The following is a 14,487-nucleotide window of genomic DNA, read 5'->3' as shown; positions in this document are numbered from 1 at the left end:
GGAGGGAAGGGGAAGGGAAAGGAGGGGAGGGGAGGGGAGGGAATGACATATTTGACTACCTGATGATAAATAAAAACGGCATACACCGGTTCAACTTTGGCTTCAAATTCAACATAAAGTCAGATTTACTAACAAATCTCAGTTATAACTCAGGGATAGTCTGTACAATATTCTTTTTGAGTAAGTTAATAAAAACATCCACTTTTTAGGTTTTTTTAAATTTGGATCCCATTCCTAGAATATGAGGTTCAATGATTCTTTTGTAAAATTGATAACAGATTTGAGTGGTCTTAGAATATAGATATGATGTGGGGCTAGGACTTGCTTTGAAATAGTAAAGCCCAATAGAGCTTTCTCCAGTGATCAATGTTGTATATATGCTTACCAAGCACTTGAAAATTGACTTGTGTGATTGAGGAAATGAATCTTAATTTTATTTAAATTAACTTTGATTTAGTGAGAATAGCCATAACATTACAGTTACCAGTTCATTTATACCAGAACTTTGAAAAATAGTTGAAATGAAAGCTTAAACGCCATGTGTATAATCAGAGACAACAAATTCAAAGCTGGATTTCTTCATTCTTTCCAGTCTCCCGCACATAGCTACTCAAGCTATGACTCTGGCAAAAATGAGAGTGTGGACAGAGGCGCTGAGGACCTGTCGCTGAACCGGGGCGATGAGGACGAAGATGACCACGAGGACCACGAGGACTCGGAGAAAGCAGCCGAGACAGACGGCGGCGTGGAAGCCGAGCGGCTGAAAGCTTTCAATGTGAGTCCATCCGCACGCCCCATGTGGTTGCATTTTTGCCACTTCAGTTTCGTGTTGTTGCTCGTTGGTAAATGTGGATATTTTAGAGACATGTTTGTTTAATTTACAGAAGGATTTAAAAAGTACATGAAACACTCTTTGCCAACCAGACACCAGAATTGCTGTGTTTTGTTTAGAATTTTAAAGCCCAGTGTGAGCTGAAAACTGGAATTGTGTTGTGTGAGTATGCATGTTTATCCAGTGGATGGAGGGGCCTCAGCTTAGCCATCGGAAGAGTCCGCCTGTCATCAGTTATTATTTTATTTCCTTTCTTTTGCTTTTCCAGCTTATCTAATTATGCATGATTTTTTTTAAAAAAGAGTCGATTGTGTTTGTTTGCAGAGATTAGCACACTGTGTGATGTAGCAATGTAGCAGTCGTACTGATCATTAATAGAGTATTTTATGGGGTGCTTGACTGTCAGTTTACTGTTATTTCCTGATTATTTTCTCCACAATAGTCTCTCTTCTTTTTCTGTCTGTTTTGTCTGTCTGTCTGTCTTTCTCTTTCTTTCTCTCTAATTTTTTTTTTTTATCCAACCCGTTAGAAAGCCTTTTAAAGAGTGTTTGCTTTAAAAATTCCTGGCTTTCCATTGCAAAGTACTCCAGTTGCATAAAAGCAGCCACGAGTTATGTTCCTATCGGTTATCAAGACAGGAAGCGAGGAAGAGAAGAGAGCAGCCCTCCAAACCCTTCTCCTCTGTCTCCCTCTTGCCAACAGATGTTTGTCAGGCTGTTTGTAGATGAAAACTTGGACCGAATGGTCCCAATCTCTAAGCAGCCCAAAGAAAAGATCCAAGCTATCATTGACTCATGCAGGCGACAATTCCCTGAGTATCAAGAGCGTGCCAGAAAACGCATACGTACTTACCTCAAGTCCTGCAGGCGGATGAAACGAAGTGGTTTTGAGATGGTGAGTTCTGAATTAAAACACAGCCCTAGATTCCATCCAAACCCCACATGTAAACCATGACACTGTTTTTTTATTCATCTTAGTGTCTTTTTATATTATACTTTCTTTTCTTTTTTTCCCCACCATAATATCAGGTCAAAGGGATTTTTTGTTTGCTCGTTTGTGTCTCCCTCCCTTTTCCTGTTCACCTTCCTGAGGTTTTTATTTCCTCTGTTTCTTTTATAAGGATTATTTTGTGAGACCAGTGCTCACAGGTCCACTTGGCATTGGGTTCTAGAATACGAGGACTATGTGCGCAAAACAAGTTTTTAAGAAATCCGTGAGAACCAGCATCTCTGCATCTCTGGCATGTTTGCTTTCTCTCTGTGCTTGCTTAAGTGATTTTGAGCTCACTGAAGTCATGGATTGAAATATCAGTTGTTTCTTAAGGTGATATGTGAGAATGGTTTACTCTGGAATGAAAGGAACTGGATTAATTCATCTAAGTAGTAATGTTTTCGTACCAATGGTGAACCACCAGCAAGCCTAGAGAATTAAAGATAGGTAATGATTATCCTCATGAGAAAAATAAGACAGCCTTACATGGTATATGTGTTTCTCCACTGATGGTAGATGGTTGCTGTTGTTGTTGTTGTGATTAGGTGCCGTTGAGTTGTAGACAACTCATAGTAACCCTAAGAGTGAAAGACCTGAACACTTGTATAACTCATCATTTCTCCACATTCATAGAGTTTCCAGAGGCAAGCTGTTTTGGAAGTGGATGCCACTCCTGCTTCCAAGATTGTTTTAATCAGGAAGCTCCACCAAACACTGTCCACCGTGGGTAACCATTATCACATTTGACACATCAGTGTCACAATATTTAGCATAACACCAAACACGAGTTACCTTTGTACAGCAAATGGACAAACTGGATTATATGACCTGGAAGAATGTATGACCAAAAACAATTAAAACCAGGCCTGAGGGCTGCCCATCTTTAGCTTGGTAGCATAACTTTCTATCCACTAGGCAAAGAGAGCTCTCTGTATGTTGCTAAGTGCGTCAAGTCATAGACGACTCAAAGCGACCCTGAACAGAGACCTGAACACTTGTATGATTTTCATCATTTATCCATGTTCGTAAGTTTCCAGAGGCAAGCTATTTCGAAAGTGGAGGCCACTCCTGCTTCTAAGCTTGTTTTAATTCGGAAGCTCCACCAAACTCGGTCCACCATGGGTAACCGTTATCGCATTTAGTCAGCAGAGCTTCATAGGTGGCTTATGGAGCTCTGGTGACATAGTCCTTAGAGAGTTACCCTGCCAACTAACCTAAAGGCCACACCTCTTTGGTGGTTCAAATCCAGCAGTGGTTCCAGGGGGAAAAGATGAACCATCTCCTGGCCTGCCATTTACAACCTTGGAAACCAATGGAGTTAGCTGCGAGTCAGTTCCAACTCAAAGACAATGGTGTATTGTTTTGGGGGCTTATTTTTCCCTTGAGTTTTCTGTAAACAGATATTATTATGTGGGCATTTGATTACTCTCTTGGGTGGAGATTAGATGCTTTCAGTTAGATTTCAATGCTTTCTGAACGTTCATTAATTCTACTTAGTTGTCATTGATGATACTTGGAAGCGATGCATACGTTTAAGATGGTTTTCATCTACCATTTATAGTTTTTGTGTATGTGATTAGAAACATGGCAGAAATTTTGGGAAACTTTATTTAAAAAGTCTCCACAAAAGTGCCAACTGTTACTATTTGTGACTTGTGCCCTGAAATATATTAGACAAGATGGACAGTGACGAGAATAAAGGTTGGAGTAGGGAAGAGAGGTTTCAGAGAATATGACATGTAAGAGAAATGATTTTGCAGATTAGAATTCTGAGAAATGAGTGACTAAAAGTGACCAATTCATTAGTATCAGTCCTTCTAATTGGCTGATGAAAATATCTGATACTTTTGATTAAAGGAGAAGTAACTGTTGGTGAAATAGAGACAATCTTTCCCTGTTGTTACCAGCGCAGACTGTGGACCCAGGGAAACTAGTTTTAGGTTTGAGATCTGTCATTTTTTGGCCACGTGACCTGGTATTATTTCTCTAAATACCAATGCTTCCAGTTTTTCCTCTGGAAGTGATACTAGCTCCTGACTTACAGAGCTATAGGAATTCTGCTCTCACCAAGAAAACTCAAAGTTTTTCCTGACACACAGTAAGCACTCAGTAAGACATAGTCATAGTCAGTCAGATAATATTTAGTCAATCATCTGAACAAAGCTTTCTCCTAGGTTTATATTATATCGCTGCAGAAAACTCCATTTAGCTTTTTGTTTACTTTTCAAATAATTACACAGGAGTTGGAGTTTATGGTACATACCATATTTTCAAATAATGATGGCATAACTACTGTGCCTGGTCACATGAAATTATGACAATAGAGTTGGTTAGAATAAAAGAGAATTAGAGATTTTTAGGAAAAAATAGTGCTATTTTCTCCCTTACTACATAATCTCAGGATTTGTAAGGCATTTCTAATTTTAGTTTTTTTGGAACTGCATCACAGAAGCCAGATCACAATAAAATTGCATAAATAGGTGTAATAGCTCATAGTCGAGACCACTTAGAAAATGAAGTATAGTTTCAACTGCTCCAGAAAGTAATACACTGCAGATTATTTTTTCCATTTCCTAAAACAATAAGGCTAGTAATATCATGCATTGAGATTTTTTTCCTACCACTGTCTGATATTATAATTTTGCTTCCCTCATCTTTTAATGTTTATTAGAGACCCTTTTCTCTGGTAAAAAAAGAATATTTCGTATTATGAAATATAGATTAATCATTATTTAAGAGAAAAATATTTTCACATAGGATTCTTAAATAAGGGACATGTAAACCATTTATATTAAGAATGCTGTTGCTATGTGCCATCGAGTGGCCTGCAATTCTTACAGCTCTGAACTCTATCCTGAGCCAGTCTCACTAACTCTGACCCTCCTGCCCCTATTACTCCAGTTACTGTGTCAATCCCTCTTATTTGGTGTCTTCCTCTCCTGCACTGTCTCTTCATCCTTCCAAGCATAATGTCCTTCTCCAAGGACAGGTACCTCTTGGCCATGTGCCCAAAGTATGTGAGATGGAGTTTCAAAATGCTAGCCTCCAAGGAGAAACTTGATTTCACCCTCTACAAGACAGACCTCTTTGTTATCCTGGTGGTCCATATGTTTTATCATTTTTATTTTCTTTCCCTTTTGATATGTAAGATTGGGAAGCTATTTCGTGAAAGCTTTTTGACATGCATAAAGGACAAAAAGTTGAATAATACAAAGAGTTTTACAAGCCAGAAGAAATAAAGAGTTTTACAAGCCAGAAGAAATACACAGAAGAAATAATACAAAGAGTTTTACAAGCCAGAAGAAATACACAAAAGAAATAATACAAAGAGTTTTACAAGCCAGAAGAAATACACAGAAGAAATATTACAAAGAGTTTTACAAGCCAGAAGAAATACACTTCATAGACATTATGCAGGACTTAATTTTTAATAATACTCATTTATTGATTGATTTATTCAGCAGATAGACAATATGCATAAAATTACATAAAATAATAATATAAAATATGTTTAAATTGCTCATGACGAAAGACAAAACCTATTTCCAAATCTTGGTTTATTGAGGAGACAATTTGTGTGAAGTGAAATGCTTAAGTAATAATGTAAAGTGTTATATTTAATGAATAAAAATTGTAATTAATTATATTAATTTAATTTGATTATACATTAATGACACAGACTAAGTGTGATAGTATATTTTGTGTAAAATTTTGTGGTTATCAGTATTACTGCAAATAACAAAGTAAAATTTGGATAATATATTAGGATGACAGAGGAATCATCGATGCCTTTGAGCTGTAGTGTTGGAAAAGAGTACTGAATATCACATGGACTTCCAGAAGAACCAACAGATATATCTTGAAAAAGTCGCAGCCAGAGTGCTCCTTGGAGGCAAGAGTGTCAAAGCTATGTCCGTCATACTTTGGACATGTTGCTAGGAGAGGCTATTTCTTAGAAAGGAATATCGTGTTTGGAAAGGTGCAGTAAAAGTGAAGAGAGGAAGACCCCCAACAAGATAGATTAACACAGTGACTGCAGCAATGGGCTTGAGGGTGTCAGAGGTGATTAGGAGGGTCAGGATAGGACAGGGTTCAGGTCTGTTTTTCATAGGGTTACTATGAGTCATGTTTGACTTGATGGCACCTAACAACAACCATATAAATGGATCTTTTCTTTGCTTAATGTATTGTTTCATTGCTACGGAGTTTGGAAGAGAACTTTGTGTCATTTTGCATGTTCATTCTTACCTAGGACACATAGAAAGAGGCATGATTAGCATCCAAAACTAAAACCACTGCCCTGTAGTTGACTGAATCTTGGTGACCCTCCACCAGAATTCTGAAACTGTAAATCTTTATGGGAAGAGATAGCCTATTTTTCTCCCACAGAGTAATTGATGGATTTGAACCACTGATTTTATTTTTTGTTAGCAGTCACTGGGGCTCCTTAAAATTAACATGTTGTTGTTGTTATTGTTATGTGCCGTCGAGTCGCCTGCGACTCATAGCGACCCTCTGTACAACAGCCCTAAACTCCACTCTGTCCTGTGCCAATCGCACTGTCTCTGACACTCCCATCCCAATTATCCCAGTCACTGAATCAATCCACCTCATAGAGGGCCTTCCCCTCCTGCGCCATCCCTCCACCCTCCCAAGCATGATGTCCCTCTCTAAGGACTGGTCTCTCCTCACAACATGTCCAAAGTATGTTAGATGGAGCCTCAGAATCCTTGCCTCCAAGGAGCCACCCAGTTTAACCCTTTCCAGGACAAATCTGTTTGATTTCCTAGCTGTCCATGGTATTCTCAATACTCTTCTCCAGCACCACAGCTCAAAGGCATCAATTCTCCTTCTATCCTCCTTGGTCATTGTCCAACTCTCTGATGCATAACAGGTGATTGCGAAGACCATGGCCTGTATCAGATGCACCTTAGTCTCCAAAGAGACACCATTGCTCTTCAGCACTTTGGAGAGGTCCCTAACAGCAGACTTTCCCATGGCAATGCGCCTTTTAATTTCCTGGCTGCTGGTGCCAAGACTGTTGACTATGGAGCCAAGCAAACTAAAGCTGTGTACACTCTCAATCTCTTCACCATCCATCCTGATGCTGCCAATTGCTCCAGTGGTGAGAATCTTTGTCTTCTTGACATTGAGCCTCAATCCATATTGTAGGCTGCAGTCCTTGACACTCTGCAGCAGGCGCTTCAGGTCCTCCTCAGTTTCAGCAAGCAGGGTTGTGTCATCCACATAACACAAATTGTTGATAAATCGTCCACCAATCTTGACCCCACATTTCTCCTCATAGAGCCCTGCCTCCCGGATAATCTGTTCTGCATATAGGTTGAAAAGGTATGGAGATAGGATGCATCCCTGGGGTATGCCCTTGCCAAATTTGAACCATGCAGTGTTCTCTTGCTCTGTTCTGATGACTGCCTCCTGGTCCAAGTATAAGTTTTGCATTAGAATGATCAAGTGTTCTGGGATTCCCATTCTTCTCAGAGTCAGCCATAGTTTGTTATGATCTACAGAGTCAAATGCCTTTGCATAGTCAATGAAACACAGATAGACATTCCTCTGGTATTCCCTGCTTTCAGCCAAGATCCATCTAACATCAGCTAAAATATCTCTAGTACCACCACCCCTTCTGAAACCAGCCTGGACTTCTGGTAGTTCTCTGCTGATGTGCTGTTCCAGTCGTTTTTGGATAATCTTCAGTAAAATCTTGCTTGCATGCGAAATCAGTGAGATTGTTCTGTAGTTTCCACATTCTGTTGGGTCACCTTTCTTTGGGATAGGAACAAATATAGATCTCTTCCAGTCAGTTGGTCAAGTGGTTGTTCTCCAGATTTCTTGGCACAACTTGGTGAGCACGTCCAGGGCAGCATCTGTTAACTGAAATATGTCAATTGGTATACCATCTATGCCTGGAGCCTTATTTTTTGCCATTTCCTTCAAAGCAGCCTGAAATTTTTCTTTCATCACCATAAGCTCTTGCTCATATGTTGTTTCATGAAATTCTTCTGTGTCTTCCAATTCCTTTCGATACAGTGACTCAGTATATTCCTTCCATCTTCTTTTAATACTTCCAGGATCATTTAACATTCTGCCAAAAGCATCCTTGATTATAGCAACTGGAGGTTTGAATTTGTTCTTCAGTTCCTTGAGCTTAAGATATGCTGAGCGAGTTTGGCCCTTTTGATTTTCTGACTCCAACTCCTTGCACAAAATTAACATACTTAGTAATAATAACAATGATCATATTTCTACTTATAGCAGTTATAACTAAATAGAAAATAGAATTGCATTTATGATAAAACCTACAATTTTAAAAAATGGAAATAATAATAATGAAAAAATAATTTCTTCTGCTATATGTCATTGAAATAATCCTAAAGAATCTTTAGCATGTGATATTAATAATCATGAAACACTTAATAAGTCAACAAAGTAGCCTAAACAAATTCTGAATATATCTGTATTATAATATAAAAGATATAGCTAATAAATTCAGCTATTTTGAACAATTTAGAATCTCTAAGCCAGAACCTCCTCCCTGTCCCTGGTTCAGGAGAACAAACAAATATGTCTTGGATGGGGTGTAGCCGGAGTGCTCTTTGGAGGCAAAAATGATAAGGTTTTGGCTCACGTCCTTTGGGCACTTGCTAGGAGGGGCTATTCCTTGGAGTGGCACATGATGCTGGCTGAGGTAGAGAGTCAGTAAAGGAGAAGACGACCCTCAAATAGTTGGACTGACACAATGACTGGCTGCAATGGGCTTTTATGTGTCGGGAAGGGTGGGGATGGTGCATGACAGAAGAGGGTACAGATCTTTTGTTCATAGCTCACTATGTGTCAGACTCAACTCGACCACACCGGATAACAACAACAACAACAACAACAACAACAACAACCTGCTAGAGGAGTTTCATTTTGCCTAAGTCAACCGTCAACATCCATGAAAGCAGCAGTCAATAAACCAAATTTTACAATACATTAGGGAAATCTGCTGCTAAGGAATTCTTAAAAGTGCTTAAAAGCAAGGATGCCTCTTTAAAACTCATCCATGCCATGGTATCGCCCATTGCTTCCTTTGCATTTTAAGACTAAAGAAGAGCTGATGCCTTTGAATTCTGGTGTTGGTGTTTTGGTATTGAATATAGCATGGATTGCCAAGAGAACAAACAAACGAGTCCAGGAATGGTGCTCCTTAGAGGCAAGAATAGTGACATTTCATCTCACATACTCTGGGCATGTTGTCAGTGTGAGCCAGACCTTGGAAGAAGATACTGTGCTTGAAAAAGTGCAGGGTTACCAGAAGGAGAAGGCCCTCAATGAGCAGTAGTCATGCAATAACTACAAGTGGGGTCAGGTACTGCTGAGATAGTGACAATCAGGACACAAGGTTTGCAGTCGCACATGTGGTCACTATGAGTTAGCATCAGCTTGAACACACCTAACAACAAGTTGAGAGAACTCGTAAGTACATTAACATAGAATATATTAAGCTCTATGTTTCCTGCTGACTTTGATTAAAAAATTCAGCATTATTCCCATTGAAGTTGTATATCACAGCATAATTAGTATACTACTCTTGAGAATCTTCGCATTCACTGTGACTAATTTTCAGCTGTTGTTAATGCGAAATCTATTCATGCTTAATTATTGTACATTTTCCCTAAAGGATTTACACTCTGGCACACATATTTTTAATTCTTCACTGAATGCATACAGTTTACTAGAACATGTAGTTATGTGTTTTTATTTCAATAGAGTTATCAAGATTCTGCAGCTCTTGATTGTTTAAATAGGCAAAATTATTATGCTTTGCTCCAAATAGACTGTGTAATGCACAGCAGAGAACAAACATATCCTAATACTTTTCTGTATACTTTCACCAATTCACTATTACCAGGCATCTTAAATTATAAAGTCTTTAGTACTGAATATAAAAGGGAATGCCTTATGAAAAGAAAACAATACACTTGGTCCAGAATATTGAAGATTTTATTAGATTTTTAAGAATTCAATAAATTAAACAGTCATAAAAATAATCACTGGGCAGCTGTGCTGTGAATCTCTACTCTGAAGTTGCTTCGGATAATTCCCTGAAGGACATTTGTCAATTATTCGAGAAAAAAAAATTAATTTCTCCAAAGCATCCTCAGCATAGATTCAATTGCATCTCTAAACAGTAAGATACTAAAAGCAGAACTTGATGTTTAAAAGCTTAGTGTATATCTGTGTTATGAATTTGTTGTGCTGCCAACCCACAGGCATGCAGTTCAAATCCACATGCTGCTCCACAGCATTAAGAAAGACCATCTCCTACCATAGGATTCACTGCCTCAGAGAACCCGCTAGAGGGTCAGTGATGAGTCAATACCAGCTGGGCAGTTTTTAGTAACAATAAGAATTTTATTTAGTAATTTGATTCAGTTCTCTATTTGATTCCTGAGAACTCATTAGAGACATTTTTCATTATGCTACATAATTTTTTGTAAAGTTTAAATTAAGATAAAGGAAAGAAAGGTTAACACACTTGCATTTGTCTTAAAGCTATCACTTCTCTCGCCCTTCAGATTTCATCATAGCATCATATAGAACAAGTAGACTAATAAAATAAAATAAACCTTAAACTCATTGCCATAGAGCCAGAACCAACACAACCTACCTCCAGCAGGTTTACAGAAATTGTAAGTTGCATGGGAGGAGACTCTTCACATTTCTCCCAAGGAGTACCTGCGGGATTCAAACTACCTGCCCTTGAGGGTCCAGGCAACTCCCTATTGGTTAGGCCATCAAAGCGCTCTGGTCACCAGAGCTCCCTTAAACAAGTAAAGAAGATTTTTTAATTCAATAAATTCAGAATTCTGAAAAACAAACTCTAATCAGTTGTGTTTTAATACTATGAGATGGATTTTTTTTATTTGAAGAAATTAGTTTTTGGCAATTTTATGTAAAAAGTGTTCCAAAGAGGTTTCTTAGAAGCTTTAGGCTTCTAAATGTCAAGAAGGAACGTCTTTATTTCAGAGGTTACTTTTAATAGAAGGAAAAAATGCTGTTTCTCATAAGAAAATAGAATGTTTCATTTCATCTCATCAGGAAAGCTTAAATTAAAGCACCACTTAATTTGCTTATTTTTGTGCCTAATTGTCAAAAAAGTTTAGATTACTAAAGTCTTCTAATCTCCCCATTTTCTTTCTTTCTTTCTTTCTTTCTTTCTTTCTTTCTTTCTTTCTTTCTTTCTTTCTTTCTTTCTTTCTTTCTTTCTTTCTTTCTTTCTTTCTCGCTTTCTCGCTTTCTCGCTTTCTTTCTTAAAAACTCATTTTGGTGGACATATTTCCTTGGTTAATCTGTTAACAGTTGCAGAGGTGGGGGAAAGTGAGATAGAAATTTTAAAACAAGACAGTATGTAGGAGCTCTGGTGGCCTAGTGGCAAGAAGCTGTGCTACAATCCTGAAGGCATGTGGTTCAAATCCACCAGATGCTCTGCCGGAGAAGGAGGGGTAGTCTCCTCCTTTGCCAGTCATACTGACTCAATGATACACAACAAGAAAAGGGGGGCAAGAAGAAGAATAAAATAAGTTGGTATGTAATTACGGCATAGCAAGGAAGTTCATCTTTAATGTTTAAGGAAATAATATATTTGGAGTGCGGTGGGATTTGATTACTGATATCATTTGCCCCTATATTTCAAATTTAACATGAAAAAATAGGAGACAACAGACCTTATTTTTCATTTCCGGTTTCCCATAAGCATTGCAAAATCTTTAGGCACACTTTTTATTCATCCTTTAACACCTTGCCACAAATGACAGCAAATGTGTTTCTAAGCATGGTTGTCAATTAAAAAAGTGTGCAGCAACATGTGAACAAATAATCTTTCCATTGACATTTAATGGAAACTAACTCAAAGGTGACCCTCCAGTGTATTTCCAAGACTTTGACTTTTCAATCACAAAGTACTAAAAACTGCATTAAAAAAAAACAACAACACAAAAACCCAACTAAAAACAAAACCAAAAAGAAACCCAACAAACGGCATCTTTTTTTCTTCAAAGCGCCTGGAGGGCTAAAACCACCAGAGAAGATCCTCTTTAAAATAGCAACTCAGCCCTCTACCATCTACACCTTTCAGCAAGTAGAGAATAAAACGCAGTTCAAATGTTTTTAAATATAACATTGTATTTTAAATGACCCGGGCCTTTCACACAAGGATTTGATAGAAAAGTTATAATCTTGTGGAGCCATGATTATTCTTCACAAAATTTGAGCATATCTATGGGAGTTTCTATCTTTTTGACAAATTTACTTAATTAATGCTTATGAGACAATACATTGAATTTGAGCTACTAGTATTTTGCTATTAATACCAGAGTCTTCCTGTTGTTGTTTGGTGCCATCGAGGCAGTAGACTCATGAGCCCTGCCCTAGCCTGTGTCATCCTTGTCATCTGTGACTCTCTAGAGCCCGTTGTTGACATTACCATGTCAGTCTCTCTTGTTGGGGATCTTCTCCTTCTCTGACCCTCCATCTTTCCAAGCTTGGCGTCCCTTTCTGAGGAATAGTCTCACCTCGCTACTCGTCCAAAGTATGAAAGACAAAGTTCACCATGTTTGTCTCCAAGGAGCACTCTAGCTGCATTTTTTTCCAAGACATAACTGTTCTTCATAGGTGTCCTCTGCCATCTCCCAGGATACTGTCATGCCGTTCCTTAATTTCTTTATTCACAGAATTTTTAAATTACATCTTGTATCATTCAATAATTTTTGTATCTCATAGTTGTTTTTTCTCTATTCTCAATGGCTATCTCTATCTCAATATCTGTAATTTGCATCTCTCAGTGACTTTAGCATACACACACACACACACACACCCTAATTTTTAGTCATCATTCAAAAATTCTGGAAAGGCAATTTTAAACACTATCAAAATCATCTAAAATTTTTCAGAATAATCCCTGAAGTCTTTTATTTTACTTTCTGCTGTTCCACCTCTTTCAGAACTTTACTGGACCAACAAACTCTACATATTTTTCTACTTTCATCTTTCATTGAAAGGCCAGAAATTTACCACACTTTTCTCTACAAAAATTATTGTATTTCAAGAAAATATTTCATGTTTGCTCTTTTTTAAACATCTGAGGTCATCCTGCTGTCAGATTTCTTCAAAAAGCTTTTAATACTAGTGGATTATAGTTTTATCACTTCATGATAGTTAATATTCAGACTCTGGTTTTAACCACTGGACTGTTGTCCCTCCCCCATGTTATTTTATTTCTTTATTTCACCAGCGGTACTATGCCACCAGTGTCTTAAAATCGTATTGCTGTTGATGTTAAATGTCAGAGTTGATTTTGACTCACAATGAGCCTTGTAACAGAGATAGAAACCTTGCCTTTTCATCATCATCATCACTCTCTACCACTTTCACACCCTTTTTGTAGTCTTAATCCATCTCATTGAAGGTCTTACTCTCTTTTGATAACCCTCCATTTTCCAAACACATCTTTTCTTGATGGACTAGTGTCTTCTGACAACATTCTCAAAGTATGTTAGGGACCCCAGGAAAACCTGTGACCGACGATCTAAACTTCGTCCTATCCTGTGCCATTCTCATGACCTCTGATAAGCCAGCACTGACTGCTGCAATCACTGTGTCAATCCATCTCGTTGAGGGGCTTCCTCTCCTTCTCTGACCCTCCACCTTTCCCAGCAGGGTGTCTTTATTCAAGGACTGGCCCCCCCTGACAACATGTCCAAAGTACGTGAGATGGAATTTCACCAGCCTTGCCTCTGAGGAAACAACTTGGTTGTATGACAGTCTGGATTTTTTTTTGGGGGGGTGGGGGTAGGTGAGTCATGGGATAGTCAATGCTCTTGGGCTCCTAAAATGTACTCTAGGAAGAAATCTGAGCTCAGAAAGAAACTAGAAAATAAGCTGCATTGGGGAGCAAACCTAAAGACAAGCACTCTGATTGTGTAGTCTGTGGGTCTTGATTTCTGCTTTTCTGGTCGATGCTCTCTTTTGTAGCAAGCTTTGGTAGCCTAATGGTAAAAATCTGCACTGCAATCCCAAAGGCACACAGCTGGGCACAAATCCCCCAGCTATTCCATGGGAGAAGGATGGACAATCTCTTCTCTTGTAATTACTACCTCTGAAAACCTGCTGCAGGATCAACGATGAGTTGATTCTGACTCGATAGTAGACGACATTCTCTTTTGTGGAATTTGTATCCTTGGGCTTTAGTTTTCTCATGGGGATAACAAAAATTGTACACAAGAGCACTTTTATTACTCATGAAAATGAATAAAAAAATTTTAAAAACACCGAAACAACATGTGTAAAAAACCTTATTACCTGGCCAAGCAGCAGCAGGCTCATCTGTGGAGAAGATAAAATGCAATTTAGTCTGAAATTGAATTTCTCAGTTGTTCCAGCCAGGAAACTCTTCCTTCTGGTGTCAATCTGTTGAACTCTTTGGAGGACTAAATCATAAATGTCTTCATGTATTAACTCTCACTTCTAAGAGCAGCCACATTCGTCTTGTCCCGCGTGCACACTGTGCTCTTTGGTATTTGGCTTTCAGTTTTGCTTGCATTATATCGCAATGTGCATGCGCCTTTGCTGCAAAAACCAAGCCCGCAGTCTTTGAATTTATTTAA

The 14,487-nt window shown here is 38.4% G+C and overlaps 1 protein-coding gene across 6 annotated transcripts in view; it reads left to right on the top strand.

Annotated features, from left to right (window-relative positions):
* Positions 1-14,487, top strand: part of NOL4 (nucleolar protein 4) — a 396,517-nt gene that overhangs the window by 283,092 nt on the left and 98,938 nt on the right. For 3 of the 6 annotated variants that reach the window (XM_006889163.1, XM_006889167.1, XM_006889168.1), the window contains 2 exons: positions 593-775; positions 1,535-1,726. In XM_006889163.1, coding sequence (XP_006889225.1) covers positions 593-775; positions 1,535-1,726 — 375 coding nt within the window. The remainder of the gene's footprint in view (positions 1-592; positions 776-1,534; positions 1,727-14,487) is intronic. The other 3 variants (XM_006889165.1, XM_006889164.1, XM_006889166.1) reach the window with 1 other exon arrangement.

This window comes from Elephantulus edwardii, unplaced genomic scaffold (genome assembly GCF_000299155.1).
Source record: "Elephantulus edwardii isolate Elephantulus edwardi_28Jun2011 unplaced genomic scaffold, EleEdw1.0 scaffold00076, whole genome shotgun sequence".
Lineage (NCBI taxonomy): Eukaryota > Metazoa > Chordata > Mammalia > Macroscelidea > Macroscelididae > Elephantulus > Elephantulus edwardii.
The sequence above is the reverse complement of the archived record's forward strand: the minus strand, read 5'-3'. Positions and strand labels throughout refer to the sequence as shown.